The sequence below is a fragment of the Leptopilina heterotoma genome, unplaced genomic scaffold (assembly GCF_015476425.1).
Source record: "Leptopilina heterotoma isolate Lh14 unplaced genomic scaffold, ASM1547642v1 Lhet_22, whole genome shotgun sequence".
In the NCBI taxonomy this organism is placed as follows: Eukaryota; Metazoa; Arthropoda; class Insecta; order Hymenoptera; family Figitidae; genus Leptopilina; species Leptopilina heterotoma.
This window is the reverse complement of record NW_025110937.1, coordinates 41,996-61,375: the sequence shown is the minus strand read 5'-3', so window position 1 is coordinate 61,375 and position 19,380 is coordinate 41,996. Positions and strand designations below refer to the sequence as shown.

The 19,380-nt window shown below is 26.4% G+C and overlaps 2 protein-coding genes and 1 long non-coding RNA gene across 3 annotated transcripts in view; all 3 read left to right on the top strand.

The window, feature by feature from the left end:
• The window catches only part of LOC122502006, a 124,200-nt gene extending 122,876 nt beyond the window's left edge, over positions 1 to 1,324 (top strand). The window contains exon 5 of the mRNA XM_043611845.1: positions 1,278 to 1,324. Within this exon, the coding sequence (XP_043467780.1) occupies positions 1,278 to 1,324 (47 nt within the window). The remainder of the gene's footprint in view (positions 1 to 1,277) is intronic.
• A 160-nt stretch (positions 1,325 to 1,484) lies between these two features.
• LOC122502070 lies at positions 1,485 to 2,888 on the top strand. The gene is made up of 3 exons (XR_006301605.1): positions 1,485 to 1,837; positions 2,757 to 2,792; positions 2,847 to 2,888. It is a non-coding gene; the product is annotated as an uncharacterized LOC122502070 (long non-coding RNA).
• Positions 2,889 to 10,187: 7,299 nt separating this feature from the next.
• On the top strand, positions 10,188 to 11,852 carry LOC122502069. Its single transcript, XM_043611936.1, has 2 exons — positions 10,188 to 10,622; positions 11,413 to 11,852. Exons 1-2 carry the CDS (start codon positions 10,443 to 10,445, stop codon positions 11,776 to 11,778), a joined length of 546 nt encoding a protein of 181 aa, XP_043467871.1. The 5' UTR covers positions 10,188 to 10,442; the 3' UTR covers positions 11,779 to 11,852.
• Positions 11,853 to 19,380: the final 7,528 nt, after the last annotated feature.

Here is a 19,380-nt window from a genome sequence, read left to right as displayed (position 1 = left end):
CCGATGGAATTAAAATTCTTCAAAAGATTAAAAAATATTCAATTTCTTTTAAGAAATTTCGTTAAAATTTTAATGAAATTTATTATATTAAAGAATTTTATAACAATTTTTGAAAATAATTAAAAACTTCTTGAAGGATCTTATTAAAATTTTTAAAAATATTTGAATTCCTGAGAAGAATTTAAACAATTTATGAAAGTAATTGAATTTCTGAGAGGAATTTAAATTATAATTTATAAAAATAATTGAATTCCTGAGAGGAATTTAAATAATAATTTATAAAAATAATTGAATTCTGGAAAGAATTTTGTTGTTTATCAAGATAATTGAATTCTTTTGCAAAATTACTTGGAAATTTTTGAAAATACTTGAATTAAAAATTGTAATTATTCTTAAAAATGTAATTTCAATTTCTTGAAAAAATCAATTATTTAAAAAATTGTTTTTTTTAAATTCTTTGTAAAATAATTTAATCATTATTTTAGATTTTAATAAGATTTAAATAAAATTGAATTCTCGTTGAATATTCCAATAAAAATTGATTTAAAAATTAATTATCAGTTAAAATTTTAGATAATAATTAAATATTTTATATTAAAAGCATTACTCTAGCGTGAATTTTTAAAAATAATTGAATTTTCAAAATGTATGAAATTAGAATCTTTGAAAATTTGAATTTTTCATACTTTTAATTGACAATTTTTTTTTAGAATTAATTTCTTTTATTTAAATTATTTCAAGTTTTTATTTTTTAAATAATTAATTGTAAAATATCCGAATAATCGGAATTTCGTAAAATTTAATTCTTAACAAATTGATTTTGAAAATTTTCAATGATGAACTCTTGAAAAAATAATTAAAAATAATTGATAATAATTGAATTCTTTCGAAGAATTTTAATAAAATTTTTGAAAATAATTACATTTAAAATTTTTTTAAATTAATAATTAAGTTTCTACAAAGAATTTTTATAATTTTATAAAAAATTTCTTGAAAATAATAATTGAACTTTTTTGAAGAAGTTTAATAAAAATTTTAAAGAATAGTAGCATTTTTCGAGAAATTCATCTAAAATTTGTATTAAAAGTCATTGAAATTCTGCGATGAGTTTTATTATTTAAAATTAAAAATAATTGAATTCTTACGAAAGATTTTATGAAAATTCTTTTGTATATAATTTTTTATTTTCTTTTTTATTTTCTTTTTAATTAATTAATTTATTTTTTTTTTTATTAGTGTTCCATTTTTTATACTTACTAGAATTTCTTTTGTTTCAGGTAAGTGCGGCATTGTCGACAAAATTTCATCTTTGACTTTACGATAATGAGACACGTGACGGTAAATAAAATTTTATTATTAATTAATTTTGATTAATTATTTTATATATTTAGTAGGAAAATAGTAATAATTTTAGTACGTTTACGTTTATTTACGTCCTCTCTTTTAAGAAAATAATAATTAAATTTTTGCGCCATAAAAACGTGCAGTGATAGTGCACTCTAGTGGTCAAATTTGGATGTGAGGATTCGATTCCCCATTCGATATTAGCGTCACAGTTGTCAACACCTTTGAAGCTGTTGAACCTGTTGAAGCACGATTTACCAAATCTCGCCGGTCGGCGCCGGATCGTATTCAGATCATTCTCATTTCTCGCCCGGGCCTCCCGTCATCAGTCTTCAAAGGAAGGAACATAATGAAGAAGATAGTGTTTTTTTAATACATTAGTGAACAGTGATTTAAATCCTTTTTTTTTCATTTGTTATAATAATTGGAGTTCAACTTCTGAAGCTGTCCAATCGAGAGGAAAGCCGGAAAATAGAATATTTTGTATTAACAGGTAAGTCGTGTTTTTATATTTCTTTTTTTTTTATTATTTTGGAGCGTTTACAATTGACGTCATGCAATTTTTTAGTTTTCCAATTCCCCCCCCCCTTCCCCTGTCACACAGTTTTATTTAATTTCACGTGTGAAAAATACATTGTGTCAAGTTCAGTAAAGACCACCCCCCTCTTGCTCAAAAACGTGACTTCATTTGTGAAAATTCCCTTTTCACTTTTTTAATTTCATTTTTTCAACTATATAAAAATAGTATTTTTTTCCAATTTTAAATATAAAATTTCAGAAAAGAGAAAAGTTTTTAATTACACATATATTTTTCTTCAAAAAATTATTTTCAATATCTTTAAAATTTGCTTCTTTCTTTTGTGTAGCATTCTCTTTGGTATACACGATAACGTGTTTGTAAACACAACAACATAGCTATCGATTTTCAAAAAGTCTTCTAAACTCTATTTTATGTCGTAATAAGAAATGCAGTAAAAATAGATAATTACATTGAAGGTCATTTTTGTTTTTACACAAAATAAAATTTCAGAAATTGAGATAATTCTTCTTTTATCAAAGATAGTGTTAATATTTTTTTTAATGTACGATTTATTGATGTATTTTTATCTGATTTTTTTTCTTTTTTTTATATATATATATATATATTTGCTTACTGAGTGACAAAAGAAATGTTTTTTCAATTTATTTTCTTTGTAGAAAATTGAGGGGCAGGGAGAAGTGTGAAATGAAATTTATGCGGTCAATTGTGAAAAATAAATTTTTCATTAAGTTCATTACAAACACAAAGTTTCCATCTTTAAATTATATGACGCTTAAATTTCTATGAATTCATGATTTTTATATATTTGTTTCTTGTATGTTTCATATTCTAATTTTCGATATTCTCGTCACACTTGGCAACACTGTTGAAGCACGATTTACCAAATCTCGCCGGCCGGCGCCGAATCGTATTTAAATCCTTTTTCTTATTTGTTATAATAATTGGAGTCCAACTTCTGAAGCTGTACAATCGAGGAGAAAGCCGGGGAATAGAATATTTTGTAGGGGAATGTAGTCAAGGTTGGTCTACTGTCTAGGTAGGCCATCGCGATTTTTTGGACAAGTTCACTAGCGCCACCTACGCGCATGCTTGTCGAAGCTTGTCTTAGAGTAACCTAACTTTTTGTTCAATTACATTCTCGGAAAATCGAAAATTGTGTTTTCTGTGACGTCGGTACAAAAAAAGCTGAAAAAAAGTTTTGTGCATAATGTGAAAAACCATTAATAAAAGATAAAAAACAAATTTAATCGTCAAGGCAAGTATGCAGAAAATTTGTGGGACTCATGGTTGAAAGAAAAACAAAGTAAAAAATCGAATCCCGAAACGTATTTCTTTATGGTTACAACAATTCGGTAATGTTACTTACTGTCAAGGTCGGCCACTATGTGTTTAAAATGCGCAAAGATGAGGACGAGCTACTTCATTTGCAAAAACTGCAATTCCGTATAACTCATAATATAATTGATCATCTTATTAATATTTTTATTTAATTTTATTAATATTTTAGTGCAAAATTTTTTTTTATTTATATTTATTTTTTTATATTGTTTATTGTTATTATTTTGTTATTTCATTAAGTTACAAACTGTAAACAATAAAGAATCAATTTTCCGTAACTCCAAACATGTTATTTTATTTTTTAACGATTAATGCCCTTTGAATTTTAAACATGGCCGACCTTGACTGTAATGGCCAACCTGGACTACAAATTTTTTTTTTTTTAAATCTTTATAACTTTTTCATTTTTAAACCTGACAATTTACTTTGTACAGAAAAAATGTTCCTATTAAACAGGACTTTCCAACCATATACTTCAATTGTCCAAATTCATTTTTAAAAAAAAGTTATAAACAAAAGTCAAAAAGGTGGCCGACCTAGACTATGTTCCCCTACTAATAGGTGAGTCGTGTTTTTATTATTGATAAAAACTTAAAATAATATTAGACTTCGCACTTGATAATTAATTTAAAAAATAAGTAGAATTTTTTTACATTAATATTGAATTTCCAAGAAGAAATTTATTATTTTATTAAAATACCCCAAAATAATTGAATATTCGATAATAATTTTGTTATTTATCAACGACATAATTGAATTCTTTCAAAGAATTATTATTTATGCAAATAATTGAAATCTTGGGCAAAGAATTTTATTATAATCTAAAAGAATAATTGAATTGTTTCAAAAAATTTAATTAAATTGCATTTAAAATAATTGTTTTCTTTAGAACAATTTTGTTAAAATATTTGATAAAAATGCATTCCTGTGAAAAATTCAAATATTTTTGTAAATAATTGAATTCCTCCAAAATATGAAAAAACCATTTTTTTTAATTAGATAATAGATTTTTTTGAGGAATTAAAATGAAAAAATTGGTGCTTACCTTGTGATGAGGACGATCAAGGCTGCAAGGAATTGAGAGCTCTGAAGACATTGGGTTGTGAAAAATAAGTAGTTTTATCAATTATTCCCAATAATGCCAGTCCCAAGTGTAGGGTATTTCTTCCTGCATTAACGTCTCTGTTCCATGAAATTTTGCATTCATTGCAGCGGGCGGTCCTATTACGATATATTTTCAACTGCATATTTTCGTTGTATTATATTCATCGACAAAGATCACTTGCACCTTTTTCCGCCCAAGAATCTTTGCTTTTTGACAAATACGACAAACCACGCGTGACAATGAAATACGTACGTATGGAGATTTTTTTGGTTGTCCAAACACAGTAAGATTAGGAGATTCTTCAGAGACTCTACCAACGATGTGATTCGCGAGCAGAACTGTTTCTCGTTGAACATTTTGATATTTATCCCATTTGAGACGAGCAATTTGTTTTTTTTTCGTGAAATTGTTGATTTCTTTGAAATGCTTCCAGACGATAATTAGTATATTGAATTATTTGTGAGGGATCTTTTCCACCGGCTAATTATTTCTTTGCAAGATTTTGATAATATTTTTGAGGATTACCTCCTTTGTCATGTAACACCATGTTTCTTTTATGTTGACAAGTTTGCCACCGAAAAGTTTTTGTTGATATTTCTAGAGGTTCATCGAAAGAATCAATTTTTAAATTTGATCCACTTTTAATTGCACCGTCGAATGCGAGTTTAAGTCCAGGGTCAATTCCAGTAATTTTTGTAAAATTTGTTGTTACTTCAGTTTTTGGTTCATTTGTTTTTCTAATATAGTTGATCTTATTTCAGCATATATGATTGAATTTCCTTTTAGTTCTTTCTTTTTTAATTTTCGTTCTAATTCTTGTAATTCTTTCTTAAGCCTATTACAAAACTTCGATTCTCCTATCTTTTACCTTTTTAAGTCTTTTTTTTTCATCCCACAATTCTTTTTTCAATTTTTTACTAGTTTTAATTTCCTGCAGTGAATAATTTTCATCGTTTTTGTTGTTTTCTGGATGAATTTTCTGGATGTTCGTTTTTTAACTTTCGAATTGTCTCCTCGAATGTCCTGTTTGTATATGTAAGATGTTTTACTCCAACTTTAAGAACGGGAACTAAATTACAGCTTTTGAGTTTATTTGATGCCATGTATTGCTGCAAACGATAAAAAAATTTATGACATTTTGAGAAAGATTTTAGTTCTTTAAAATTCAAACTTTCACTATTTAAATTTTGAAGAATTTCGTTGTTGCAAATATTATTATTTAACAAATTATATAACATTTTTTTAATTTGCTCTTCCTTTTCTTTCTCATTCGGTGCTACTGCATTTTCCAGTTTACCTAATATTTCTTCGGTTGTCTTCTTTTCCTTTTGTTCAGTCGGTTCCACTGCATTTTCCATGTTTTGTTGTTGCCACTGCCCTTGATTTCCTATCCCGCTTTTTCTTACTTTTGTAAACTATTTCTCTTCTTTCCATCATTTTAGAAATCTCCAATTTCCTTTTATTATTATTCTTTTGTTCATTATTAAATGCCTCCTCTCGTGTTTCACGTCTCGCCTTCTTTTTTTCCTCTTTGAAATGTATAGATTTTTGTTGACATTTAATTCTTTTTTTTCATTTCTTTTCCTCTTCTTATCATTTTTGAACCTCTTCTCAATTTCTTTTTCGTTTATTTCTTCTTCGTTTTCCTTTTTTTCCCTCTTTATGGTTTTATCTTTTAATTTAAGAAAAATGCTTTTATTCGTTTTGGACCGTGTTCGTGAATATTAGTTTTGAAATTTGTATCCATATGTTTGCACATTTCTTTTAAATCATCAGCAGGTCTTATTTAGTACCATCATATAATTTATGGTTATATTCTGGTAAATCTTTAAAATCTTGGAAAATATTATATAATTCGGGATATTCTTTTTCCATATTTGTTTGTGAATTATTTTTAAAGAAATGTTGGAGATGTGAATAATTTGGTCCCTCTTTTGTTCATTTATCTCTAAGATAAGAAATTATCTTACTATCTTAGGTTGGATGACGCAAAGCATAATCGGCAAAAATTGACATTATTATTAAAAGAGGTGAGAGTTCCTTGGAATAAGAATACAACAAATGTGAGGATGGTTTAAAATGAAGGATATAAATTTTTGAGTATAAAATTATTTTCACAGTTTATTTTAAATTTGCTCAATTACAGGTTTACTTCCGAAAGTTCGCTACAGACTGACTCTATTTCCGTGTGTTGTCAATGCCAAGGGCACTCATGTCATCTTCAGAAATGACGTATATTTTGTACACAATAAATTTAAATTTCTTACACAAATTTTTTAAATTTTCGTCACTGCATATTGAATTTAATCCAACTTTAATAGTACGCTTGAATGTTTTTTTATTTTTATTCACGTCGTAAAATTTTTTTTCTCTTGACACTAAATTTGGAGGATTTTCAGGATTATGTTCATGTTCGTCGCACTCGAATGTCACTAAATAAGAGTATACATGAACAATCTGGATCACAGGAAAAAAAATCAGGACACTTATCAACGCTAGCAGATGTACTTGCAGTAGCAGCAACAACTTTACGGACAGCATTGCTTTCAGTTTTCAGTCAGTTTTCACTTTTCCGTTTTTCGTAGATTTCTTTGTATATTTCTTTTTCTTCGCAGCAACAATATCTCGTTTATGTTTAAATTCAATTTTTTCGAAGTCACTTGAGAATGAAAAATATGAGCACTGTGATTCGTCGCAATTTGAATCAGGACAATTTTTTTTTAAGCCAGCGGGAGCAGCAGCACTAGTACTGGGAATGTTGATATTTTTGTTAGATTTAATTGTGTACTTCAATTTTTTCAAATATTTTTACAAAATTGTTCCAAGGAAAACAATTATTTTAAATGCAATTTAATTAAATTTTTTGAAACAATTCAATTATTCTTTAAGATTATAATAAAATTCTTTGCCCAAGATTTCAATTATTTGCATAAATAATAATTCTTTGAGAGAATTCAATTATGTCGTTGATAAATAACAAAATTATTACCGAACATTCAATTATTTTGGGGTATTTTAATAAGATAATAAATTTCTACTTGGAAATTCAATATTATTGTAAAAAAATTCCAGTAAATTTTTTTTTGTTTGAAAGCTACTTTTTGCTACTTATTTTTAAAATTAATTATCAAGTGCGAAGTCTGATTCTTTTAAGTTTTTATTAATAATAAAAATATTTTTTTCAGCATCAAGAATCAACAGTTCTATAGTCGTTCGCGACTTCATCCAACGGATATGCTGCAAAGCGTACAAGTGTACCGACGTAGAGCCCAGGTCAGTTAGTCGATTTGCGTGTGGTTCTCGAACTCGAGAGAAAAGGATGGAAAATATGAGGGGAAGAAGACCTAGATGTGCTAATAAATTTCTATGCAAAACACTGTAAGTAATTCGCAGTCGGGCTTTTCGCACTTAAAGTATATGTGGGGATAATAATTCTAGCGTTTATGGCAAGGGAAAAACAACACCCCCTTGTCCGCAATGCACATTGTAATTTATAAAGGTTTCTTTTAAGCCGGGTTATTTTTTGTTTATTTCTTTGGCACTCATAATACATCGTCGTATAATTTCATTTTAAAACTCTAGAAATAGGATTTTAGTTACTTTTCTTTTCTAGTCTATTCAATTTTACTTTTCTATTGGAAAGTAATGATGGAAAGTCATTTTAATATAGCAAAGACAACAGAGAAATAAAATTGAAAGTAGAAATAGAAAAATTGATATTCATGTTTATCATCAGATATAGAAGAGCGCTCATATTTTTTAGAAGATAATAGTATTGAGTTTAACTTTCTTCTTGACGGGTGTTATTTTCACTCTTCCATTCTGACAATAGCGGTCGTCTGTTCTCGGAACTTTCGAGACAAATGGGAAAAGTAAAACAAGCAAATAAAATAAGACCATGAGAAAATTGTGGAATATATATAAAAGGTTGTAAAGTAGTATTTGTTGATGATGTACCTGTTATTTTGACATTGTTACCTCATAGTTTTCAAGATCCAATTACAAAGTTTCGATATTAGTTTCGAAACAATTATGCCTTTTCTTTCTATTATGGGTAATAATAATTCATTGTGGAAAAAAATGTCTCTTAATTATAGAATTTATTGTGGAAAAAAATGTCGCTTGATTATCAGGGTTGCAACAGGTCAGGGAAAAATCAGAGAAATCAGGGAAAAGTTAGGGATTTTTATTAAAAGTACTGGAAAATATTATATTTTTAGAATTTATAAGAAAGTCTCATAGGAATTCAACTATATATTAATAAATATTAAAATTATTTACAAAAATTCAATTATTTTCAAAAGTTTGAAAAAAAAATTCTCGTCAACGTTTCAATTATCTTTATACATAGCAAAATTCTTCACCGAAATTAAATTATTTTAAAGAAATTTAATAAAATTCATTGCAAAATTCAATTATTCTCGTAAATAAGAATATTCATCACAAGAATTCAATTATTTTCAAAAGTAATTAAATTCTTCGAAGAAATTTAAATGTTTCAAAAATTTTAACCACTTTCTCGTCAAGAATTCAATTCTCTTTACAAATAGTAAAATTCTTCGACAAAATTCAATTATTTTCAAAAATTTAAATGAAATGCTAAGCAAAATTTAATTAATTTCGTAAATAACAATATTCATCACAAGAATTCAATTATTATCGAAATTAAAGAAATTCTTAGCAGAAATTCAATTATATTTGTAAATAACAATATTTATCACAAGAATTCAATTATTTTTAAAATCTATGAAATTCTTCGCTGAAATTCAATTCTTTTCGTAAATAACAATATTTATCACAAGAATTCAATTATTTTCAAAATTCAAGAAATTCTTCGGAGAAATTCAATTCTTTTCAAATAATAAAAACATTTTGTTCTTCAACATCTCAATTATATATTTATAAATGAATAGCAAAATTCTTCTACAAAATTAAATTATTTTCAGAAATTTTAGTAAAAAATAAAAAATTTTTCACAGGAATTCAATTATTTAATAAAAATTTAATAAAATTCTTCGTTAGATTTCAATTATTTTCAATTTTTTGATGAAATTTCTCGATGTAATTTAATTATTTTCAAAAAATAATAATATTTTTATTCGGAATTTAATTCTTTAAATAACTTTTTAATAAAATTCCTTGCAAAAATTTAATTTAATTATTAAATAACAAAACTTATCGCAGAATTCAAATTATTTTTTATACAATCATAAAGAAACTGATAGAAAATTGTATTTATTCTTAAAATTACTTTTTAAATTCGCCGAAAGAATTCAATTATTTTTGAAAATTTTGATGAAGTTCTTCATAAAAATTCAATTTAAAGAAATATTCAATTATTTATTAAATTATTTATAAATTATTATAAAAAGTTATGGAAATCAGGGAAAATTTATTGTTTGAAAAAAATGCCGCAATTATAGAATTCATTGTTGGAAAAAATATCGCTTAATTTTTGAAAGTAGACGTCGAGTTGTGAAGGATTATTTCATAACACTGATTAAGATTATTTTGGAATGACAAATGTATTCAAGTTTCTTGGAGCCATTTTTCATGAGCGACTGACTAATTTTTCAACGATATCTTTAAAAAAAAAACCAAACAGTTTGCGTGTAAACGGGAGATATGAATTTTATTTGCGTGTCATGGATAAGAAAAGTATCTCAATCAGCGAATTTCCACCGTACTTTGTAGCTGTATCGTATTTCGGAATATAAATAAAAAAAAATACCGAGAAAATTTATTTGGTTAAATTACATAATTAAATTCTAATAATTACTTTAACCAAATAAATTTTCTCGATTTTTTTTTGGTTTATATTCCGAAATACGATACAGCGAATCAAGAAAATGATTATTTTTACGTAAAATTACGTATTAAAGAAATTAATAACAGATGTAGTAGAGTGAAGTTAGTGAAGGTTAAAAACAAAAAATTCGTTGTATTTTTTTTTTTTTTTGACAAAAGGATAACCAAAACAAACTTGATAATTCAAAATTTAAAACTGTATAAATTGTGAATGAATAATTGTGAAAAATTACCAGTAAAATAGAAAATAACCTCATCACCACCAACTAATTTTTTTTTTTTCTTGTTCGTGATCGACATTGAAAAATGGCAAAAAGAATTCTTAAAAGTAAGAAAAATATTCGTCAGCCAAAACCTTTGAAACTTGCAACTCTTGTTGTTTCTGCTCTTGAAGAGCTTAAAGAATCCAAAGGTGCTACGCCACGGAAAATTGTTGGATATCTTACCTATGCAACACAACTTCCAGTAGCAAGAATTAAACGACAAGTAAATTATCATATTTTCAGGCTTTGTACTCGGTTTTAGTTAAATTTTTATTATAATTATTCAAAACTAATCATTTTATTGTAAATTAAAATTTTATGAAAATTTGTGAAGTAATTCAATTTCTGTGAAGAATTTTCTTATTTATTAAAATAATTGTATTCTTGTGAAGAATTTGATAAAAATCAATTTAAATAATTAGTTTTTTCGAAAAATTTTATGAAAATAGTATTTTAAATAATTTAATTCCTCTGAATATTTTATTATTTATGAAAATAACTAAATGTTTGCAAAGAATTTTAAATAATTTTTTTCAAATTGAATTCTTTTGGGAAATTGTTTATTAAAATAGTAGATATTAAAACTAATAGAACTCCGAAAAATTTTTAAAAATAATTTAATCGTTTGAAAGAATTTTATTAAAATATTGTGAAATGTTTCAAAGAATTTAAAGAATTCTAAGAATTTTATTAAAATTTTTAAGAATAATTTTTTTAATTTATTGCCCGTATATTTCTGAATAAATAAATAAATAAATTTAAACTATTATCGAAGTTAAAGTAGTGAAAATTCTTTTGGTAGAAAAAATCTTAAAAAAAGTAGTAAATAGTAGTTTTTAGTAAATGAGCAAGAAGGCAAAACCTTTTTATTTTCCTAGTCTGAATATTTTTTCTTTCTCTTTCTTTTTGTTTGCTTTTAGTTTTTGCATCTAGTGAAATAATTATTTTTGCTCCTCCCCCCCAATCTCGTTCGTTAAATAATTAAAAATTAACTAAAAATTATTTGAAAATAGGTGAATTCAGTTTTGAAGAAAGGAGTACAATACGGAATTTTACGGAGATATCGAGGCCACTATTTTTTACCAAAAGGTGATCCATTGGAACGAGCAAATAAAATTGCTGAAAGGTTTGCACAGTTACCAAGTGTAGATTCCGTTGAGCTGCTTTCGGATTTTCTCTACCCTTTATCTGAAAATGAAGAAGATTTAAAATCCGCTATGAAAAGTTTGAAAGAACCTTCAGATAGTAAGAAAAGTGAAAGCGTTCGATTTAATTTCGATAATAATAATAATAATTTACATCAGCATTCACAAAATTGTAATTGTATTAATAAGGAAAATTTTGATGATATAACATCTTTTATGAGTATGGACGATTAAAGTATAAATTCCACATACTCTCTAAATTTTAATTAGTAAAAATGTTTAATAATTCGAATTAGTAACTGACTTTTTGCTTTCGAATTAGTAAATTTTACTAAATATTTAAAATTATTATTTATTAGTAAAATTTACTAATTAAAAAGCAAAGTCAGCCACTAATTCAAATTAGTAAACATTTTTACTAATTCAAGTTTAGAGAGTAAATAAAAATACCAATTTTGAATAAAATGTGAAAGAGAAAATAGAAAATATTCTAAATTTTTGTAAGGTATTTGAGATTTTTTATTTTTATAAATTGTAAATTTGCAAATTTTGTACTGTGATAGTTCTTCAAAATGTGATTAAATTTTTCAAAACTGTAAAATTGATTTTTCCTTGGAAATTAATTTCTAAATGTAGATTATTTTCAGCAGAAATTCTAGCGCAAAAATGTATGACTTAAAAATGATTGCAACGCAACGATATTAAAAGATTAAGATTCAATTAAATTTTCAATGTTTAATTATAACTTTCGTAATGAAATAATATTTCGCGACGTAAAAATACTGTCACAGTGAAATCAAGATCTTTGGAGATGAAGACAAAAATTAAGAGAGTTTGAATTGCATTTAAAGATAGAAATTCAAGGATTTGAGAGCGAGACGAAGAAATGAATGAAGTTGATCGTTTTCAATTACATAATACAGGGGTTTTTGAATCAAGAAGTTGAGAGAGACCTTTCTCTCTCTTTTTCTCTCTTTTGTTTCACACCACGTGGGTTTTTCGAGTCTATAGAGTATAAAATGAGAAACGAGCTTTTTTTGTAAATTGCGCCACACCGTGGAAGGCCTGTGTAGCTATATATTGTAGAGTGGAGCGCCATTTATAAAAAGTTAGGATCTTCTTACTACGGCCGATAAAGTTAATAGCCTCAAAAAATTTACTGGTTAGGTCGAAGGTGAATTTCGGTCGATGGTTTGCAGCAGTTCCGACATAACGATTGACGATCTCTTCTCTCTGTACTTCTGGAACTGAATTTGTTAACGGATTACATTGAAAAACTGTTATTGACTTTATTTCCTACACTCGTAAAAAAAAGTGCTCTATATCTGCTCGTTCATTTGGGCAAAATTTATTTATTTATTTATTTTTATCATGTCCACTGTGTGAGAGAATATTTCTGCAAAAAAAGGGAACACAAATCTCTTGGCTAAAATGTTTATAGTTCTGCCGGCGTTGTTAGAGTAACAGGGTTGCTACAAAAATTTAATTTTGTTTTTCCCTAATTTCCAGACTTTTTTCTGACTGATTTTGATTTTTTTTCCTGACCCTAAAAAATATTCTGATTTACTCTCTAATTTTTAATTAGTAAAAATGTTTATACTAATTTAAATAAGTGACTGACTTTTTGCTTTTGAATTAGTAATTTCAACTAATAAATAGTAAATGTTACTAATTTATTAGTAACATTTACTAATTCAAAAGCAAAATTTTACTAATAAATAGAAATTACTACTAAATTTATTAGTAAAATTTACTAATTTGAAAGCAAAAAGTCAGTCTCTAATTAAAATTCTTCAAAAGACTGAAATTCAACAACTTATAAGAATATTATTATAAAACAAGAAGAAATATATCACTCCGAGTCTTCGACTCGGAGTGATAGATTTCTTCATGTTGTCTAATAATTAGAAATGATCGAGTGATAAAATAATTATTTTATATTTTAAGAATATTGAAATCGAAAACATATTGAAAATAATAATTGAATTGAAATGATGAAAATAAATATTTTCATCATTTAGATTCAATTATTATTTTCTAGAATTAATTTCAATGAAATTAATTTTTAAAACAATTTTTATTAGAAAATTCTAGAATTCAACTATTTAAATACAAACAAAGATAATTTATTGAATAATTAACTGTTTCTTGAAATTGAATTCTTATAAAGAATTTTATCATCAAATTTTTAAATAATTGAATTCATTCGGCGAATTTTAATAAAATTTTTTAAAATAATTACATTTTTCGAGAAATTTGATTAAAATTGTATAAAAAAAAATTGAAATTCTGCAATGACTTTTATTATTTATAAAAATAATTGACTTATTACGAAAAGTTTTATGAAAAAGTTTCAAACATAATTGACTTTCTTCGAAAAAATTTATGCAAATTCTATTTTTAATAATTGAATTTCTGTGAAAATTTCATTATTTTAGAAAATAGTTGAATATTAGTGTAGAATTTTGTCAAAATTGTTTTTAAATAATTGAATTCTTGTAGAAAATTTTATTAAAAAAATAGATATGCAAATTATTAAATTAAAAAAATTTTTTGAAAATAATTGAAATTTTGCCATAAATTTTATTACCATTTTTGAGAATAATTAAATTTTATTACTTTTGAAAATAATTGAATTCTTGTGATGAATATTGTTATTTACGAAAACAATTAACTTCCTCCGAATGATTTTATTATATTTATAAAAATAATTAAATCCCTGAAAGGAATTTTAAAATTTATAAAAATAATTGAATTTCTGCGAAGAATTTAATGCAAAATTTTGAAATATTTGAGATTTTTAAAAACATTTGTGCAATTTCCATTTTAAATAATTAAATTAATGAAATTTTTGGAAATAATTGAAATTTTACCATTAATTTTATTAAAATTTTCGAAAATAGTTGAATTCTTGTGATGAATATTATTATTTATGAAAATAATTTAATTTTGCAATGTATTTAATTATATTTCCTGTAAGTATTTGAATTTTGTCGACGAATTTTTGGAAAATTATTGAATTTATGCGAAGAACTTTTTAAAATTTTGAAAATATTTATATTCTAGTAATACATATTGTTATTTACTAAAATAATTGAATTTTGAAATTAATTTTATTATATTTCCTGGAAGTAATTGAATTCTGTCGAAGAATTTTTTAAAAATAATTGAATTTCTACGAAGAATTTTTTTAAATTTTGAAAATAATTGAATTCTTGTAAAAAATATTGTTATTTACCAAAAAAAATCGAATTTTGTAATGAATGTTATTAAAATTCCTTAAAATAATTTAATTTCGACAAATAATTTTGCTATGTATAAAAATAATTGAAACGTTGACGAGAATTTTTTTTCAAATTTTCGAAAATAATTGAATTTCTGGAAAGAATTTAAATATTTATTAAGAGGTAATGATTTATAAGTAATATCTTTATGGCAGTTCTTCAATAAAATTGAGTTATTCAAAATAAATTATTTTCAGAAATAGATAAAATTTAATGGTTTTTTTTTTTGGAATTCGTGGTAATTTTACAGTTTATGAGACAAACAAATAGACATAAAAATTGATAACTTTCTTATAGATTATAAAGATTTAATTTTTTTCCAGTACTTTTAATAAAAATCACGGACTTTTCCTTGATTTCCCTGACCAATTCTACATTCTCTGTCTTTTTCCTGACTTCCCTGATCTGTGGCAATCCTGAGTAACTTTGAAACAAATTTTTATTAAAACAACTACTGTATTCAATTTGTGATTTTTGTTTGCTTTTTTTTGTTTTCAATGTATTCAATGTTTGCTTCAACGGATGTTAAACTAAATTATTTGATTCATTCGAATTGAATTGCAATTTAGATTTTTGATGTTCACCTTTTTTTTTGTTTCAAACTTAGCTCGATTTAGTCATATCATTTAAATGGAGCACCGTTTATAATGAATTTTAATTTCTCCCTTATGGTTTATTTAAACTTTTTTTTCCCGTCAAAGAGTAAATGAACGACTGACTATAAGCTCCGAAGGAAAATTTCTGGAATTGCAAAGGAGTTATAAAAAAAATGCGCGTCGCTTGCTGAAGGTAAACGAAATTGTGATTCACGTATTCGAATGCTCTTTGGCTTCTTAAAGTTTCAACAGTCGCGAGGTTCTTCTGTGGAAGAGGAATACCTAATTACTAAATGAGTCCGCGAGTTTCGCCTTTTAATGTTAATGAAGTTTCTAAAATGCACGGCAATTCCACCGAGCTCGTTTGCGTTCCTCTGCGTTATTTGAGGAAATTCCTTTTGCAGTGTGCAAACAGTATTCGGCCGATCTGGTGAAATTAATGATAATGCTTGTTTCGTGAGAACACGAAAGAGTTTCCGGCAACTGTGAAAATAAACCGAAGTTATTAGGGGGTAAATATTCACTTTTCAGTTTCATATAAGCAACTAGATTATAAACTCGGACATAAAAAGAAAAAAAAAAGAAAGAAACTAACCGCTGTGTTATTCCATCAAGCATTCCATTTATCAACATCCACGAGCAATAATTGAAATTTTAATGTTCCTTTTTAAAAAAAATTTCAGCAAGCTGAAAAATATTGTGCACCACTTTTTTTTTTTTATTTCAGTGAATTAATTGTTTTGTACCAGTATCAGTTAACGCCAAAATTCAAATTCACTGAAATGCTTTGTATTTTATATGTTCCACTTTCGTATATATAGCTGTACAGGATAAAAATATAATCCTCTATAAACACACGCATCCGAACATTTCAGATCCAATATTAATTTTAAAAGTTGCTATTATTTCGAGTTTATAAAGCAATCGCACTGTCAACTTCACGTACATTTCTGTTTTATTAAATGAAAAAATCGAAACAATTTTTGATTTTTGCATAAAAGAAAAACGGAACTCGAGAGAATTTTCATTTAATTCGTCGATGAATTGTAGGATCCTAAATTGGGAGGATTGGCGCAAAATTATCCTGTATTAGTGTAAATTGATTATCTTCTAAACAATGAGCCATTACTCTCAAGTTCATTTGCGTTCGTTACTATATATATGCGAATACCTGTAAATTACGATCACTTTCCTATTTTCGTTTTAGATGAAATGTATTATTTATCGAGAGTGTGGATTTCCATAAACGGTTTTCTTCACATCTCGAGATGCATTATCGATGTCATCAAATCTCTCTCTATCTCTCTTTCTCAACCTAGAAGCATTTACATTTGATTTCACTTTGGGTGAAATAATTTCATTAATTTCCATCTGAATTTTCCAAAGTATAAACTAGGGTTGCCATAGGTCAGGGAAATCAGGGGAAAAATAAAGTAAAATTTTTGTGGCAATCCTTATAAACTCGTAAGCATTTTCATTTTAAATTGTAATTTTGCACATCCCAAATTCATTTCATTTTATTAAAATGCAATTAATGATAAAAGCATTTATTTTCCAAAAGCGTAAATATAATAATTACGACAGAAAAGAGAGAGAGAGAGAGAGAGAGTATAATAATTTTACAACACATTTTGCTCTTTCATGTAACAATGATAATAATAAACGGTGCAGATTATATTTCCTTTAGAAAGATGAATCAACAATAAACTTTGTAATAAACTGTACTGGTTTTTTACAACCGGTTTCATTTTAAAATAATGCCACATCACAAATCAACGCGGGAAAAATGACGAACGATTTATCCGCCAGTGGATTTTTCTGCGCTTTACTTTTGAATTTACGTTTGAAAAATAAATTCACCACGATCAAAAATCTATTTATGGGAAAAGGGTGTGTATAGATATAGAAGATATATAAATATATATTTTTTCAAAACTTAATTAAATATTTTCACGCATACATAGCATGCAAAATATTTTGAATGCAAATTTATTCTACGTGATATTTTTCCACCAAAGTTTATGTTAAGCGCTCAAGTTTTCGGATTCTAGTAAAAATAAATTTTTTATTACTTAGAGGGTCATAGAATTTTATGCGTCTTAAAAATGGTTAGTAGTAAAATGAAATGCTGAGAGAGAGGGAGAGAAAGGAGAGAGTGAAAGGGGGTTGAAGGTTGGTAAATGTTTCTGTCAAATGATATTACTTTCTAAAGGTAGAGTTAAATTTGTAAAATTTAATTTTCATTAACTTCAAAATATCTCATTGTTACGAAATCAGACTCTCGCAATTTATTCCGAGTTTATTTTAGAAATTTCATTTCCCGAGAGTTTGACGAGTTTGGACATTAGCATTCTGGGAAATTTCATTCACCTAGTAATTTCAAGTTTCAGTGGGTTGATTACACTATCTATTTCTCTCTCTCTCTCTTTTCAACCCGAGTCAAGTCATTCAATTTAAGAGGACTTGTCTAAATCTACTGCAAGTCAATTTACAAATAGAAGATTTAAGATGGGACTCTATGTGTATGAAGTGGGTGAAATTAGAATAATATTCCTATTGCAATGTTTATTGATGGACACCATAATAGCAAAGGATATTTCAGAATGTCAGACGGACGATCTGGACATAGTCGAAAATTTTAATGATCTTCTGCTAGTCTCCGGCTAATCGTTTAAAAAGTTCAATAAAATTTTTTAACTTCCAGGATGCTGTTCAGCAACAACTCAGCAACAATCTAGATTGTTAACAGTCCATAAAAATTATTAAAATTGAAAAGAATTTAATTTAAACTTATTTTTATAACAGTTTTGATCTTCTGCTAGTTGGCGGCTGTGGTTACTTTTATTCAAAAATGCTTAAAAGTAACAACAAAATTTCTTATCATTAAGGCTGTTGTTCAGCAACATTCCAGCAAAAATCTAGAATGTTTCCAGTGTATAAAAATTATTAAAATTAAACAGAATTCAACTTAAACTTCTTTTTTGACAATTTTGATCTTCTGCTAGTTGGCGGCTGTGGTTACTTTTATTTAAAAGTGCTTAAAAGTAACAACAAAATTTTTTATCATTAAGGCTGTTGTTCGGCAACATCCCAGCAACAATCTAGAAAGTTTCCAGTCAATAAAAATTATTAAAATTGAACAGAGTTCAATTTAAACTTATCTTTGACAATTTTGATCTTCTGCTAGTTGGCGGCTGTGGTTACTTTTATTTAAAAGTGCTTAAAAGTCACAACAAAATTTTTTATGTTTCAGTCTGTTGTTCAGCAACATCCCAACAACAATCTAGGTTGTTATTAATCTATAAAAAATAATAAAATGAAAATAAATTAAATTGAATCGTATTTGAAAACAATTATGTGGTTAGCAGTTTATAAGAAATAATTTAATTGATAAGAATTTAAATCGTATATTTTTATTTTTCTTGAAGTGAAGGCAACAACAAACATTTTTTCTATTTTGTGATATGAAATTTTTTTTCTATGAATATAAGATAAAAATTATCCGCCTAGATAATTCATCTAATAGTCGTGATCTATCATAGATCGTCTATTTACTCAAGTATTCATTTGTTTGTCGAACAATCGCTCGAACAACTGGGAAGTTTAGATGCTTTCCGTAGGGTTATTGGAATAGCGGTGTGTGTGGTTAAAGTGTAAGTGAGGCAGATAGATGAAAGTTTTAGGTGGACACAACGGGGTGAACTCCGGAGACGGAAATTTACGGATGGTAGAGAGGTGACGAAGACGGCAGGGTAAATGGTATTAGTAAATGGTATTCGAGGTTGCCAAAGGTTTAAGTTTCTAGACTAGGAACGAAATTCTCCATTCTGTATAACGTTAGTATAAAACCCTTATGTATCGAAATCCATTGTTCTTGTTCCTACAAATTATTGGCCACTGACAAACTCTAATTTGTCGGTGGATCACTTTGGAAACTTTCTTGTCTTCCTGTGTAA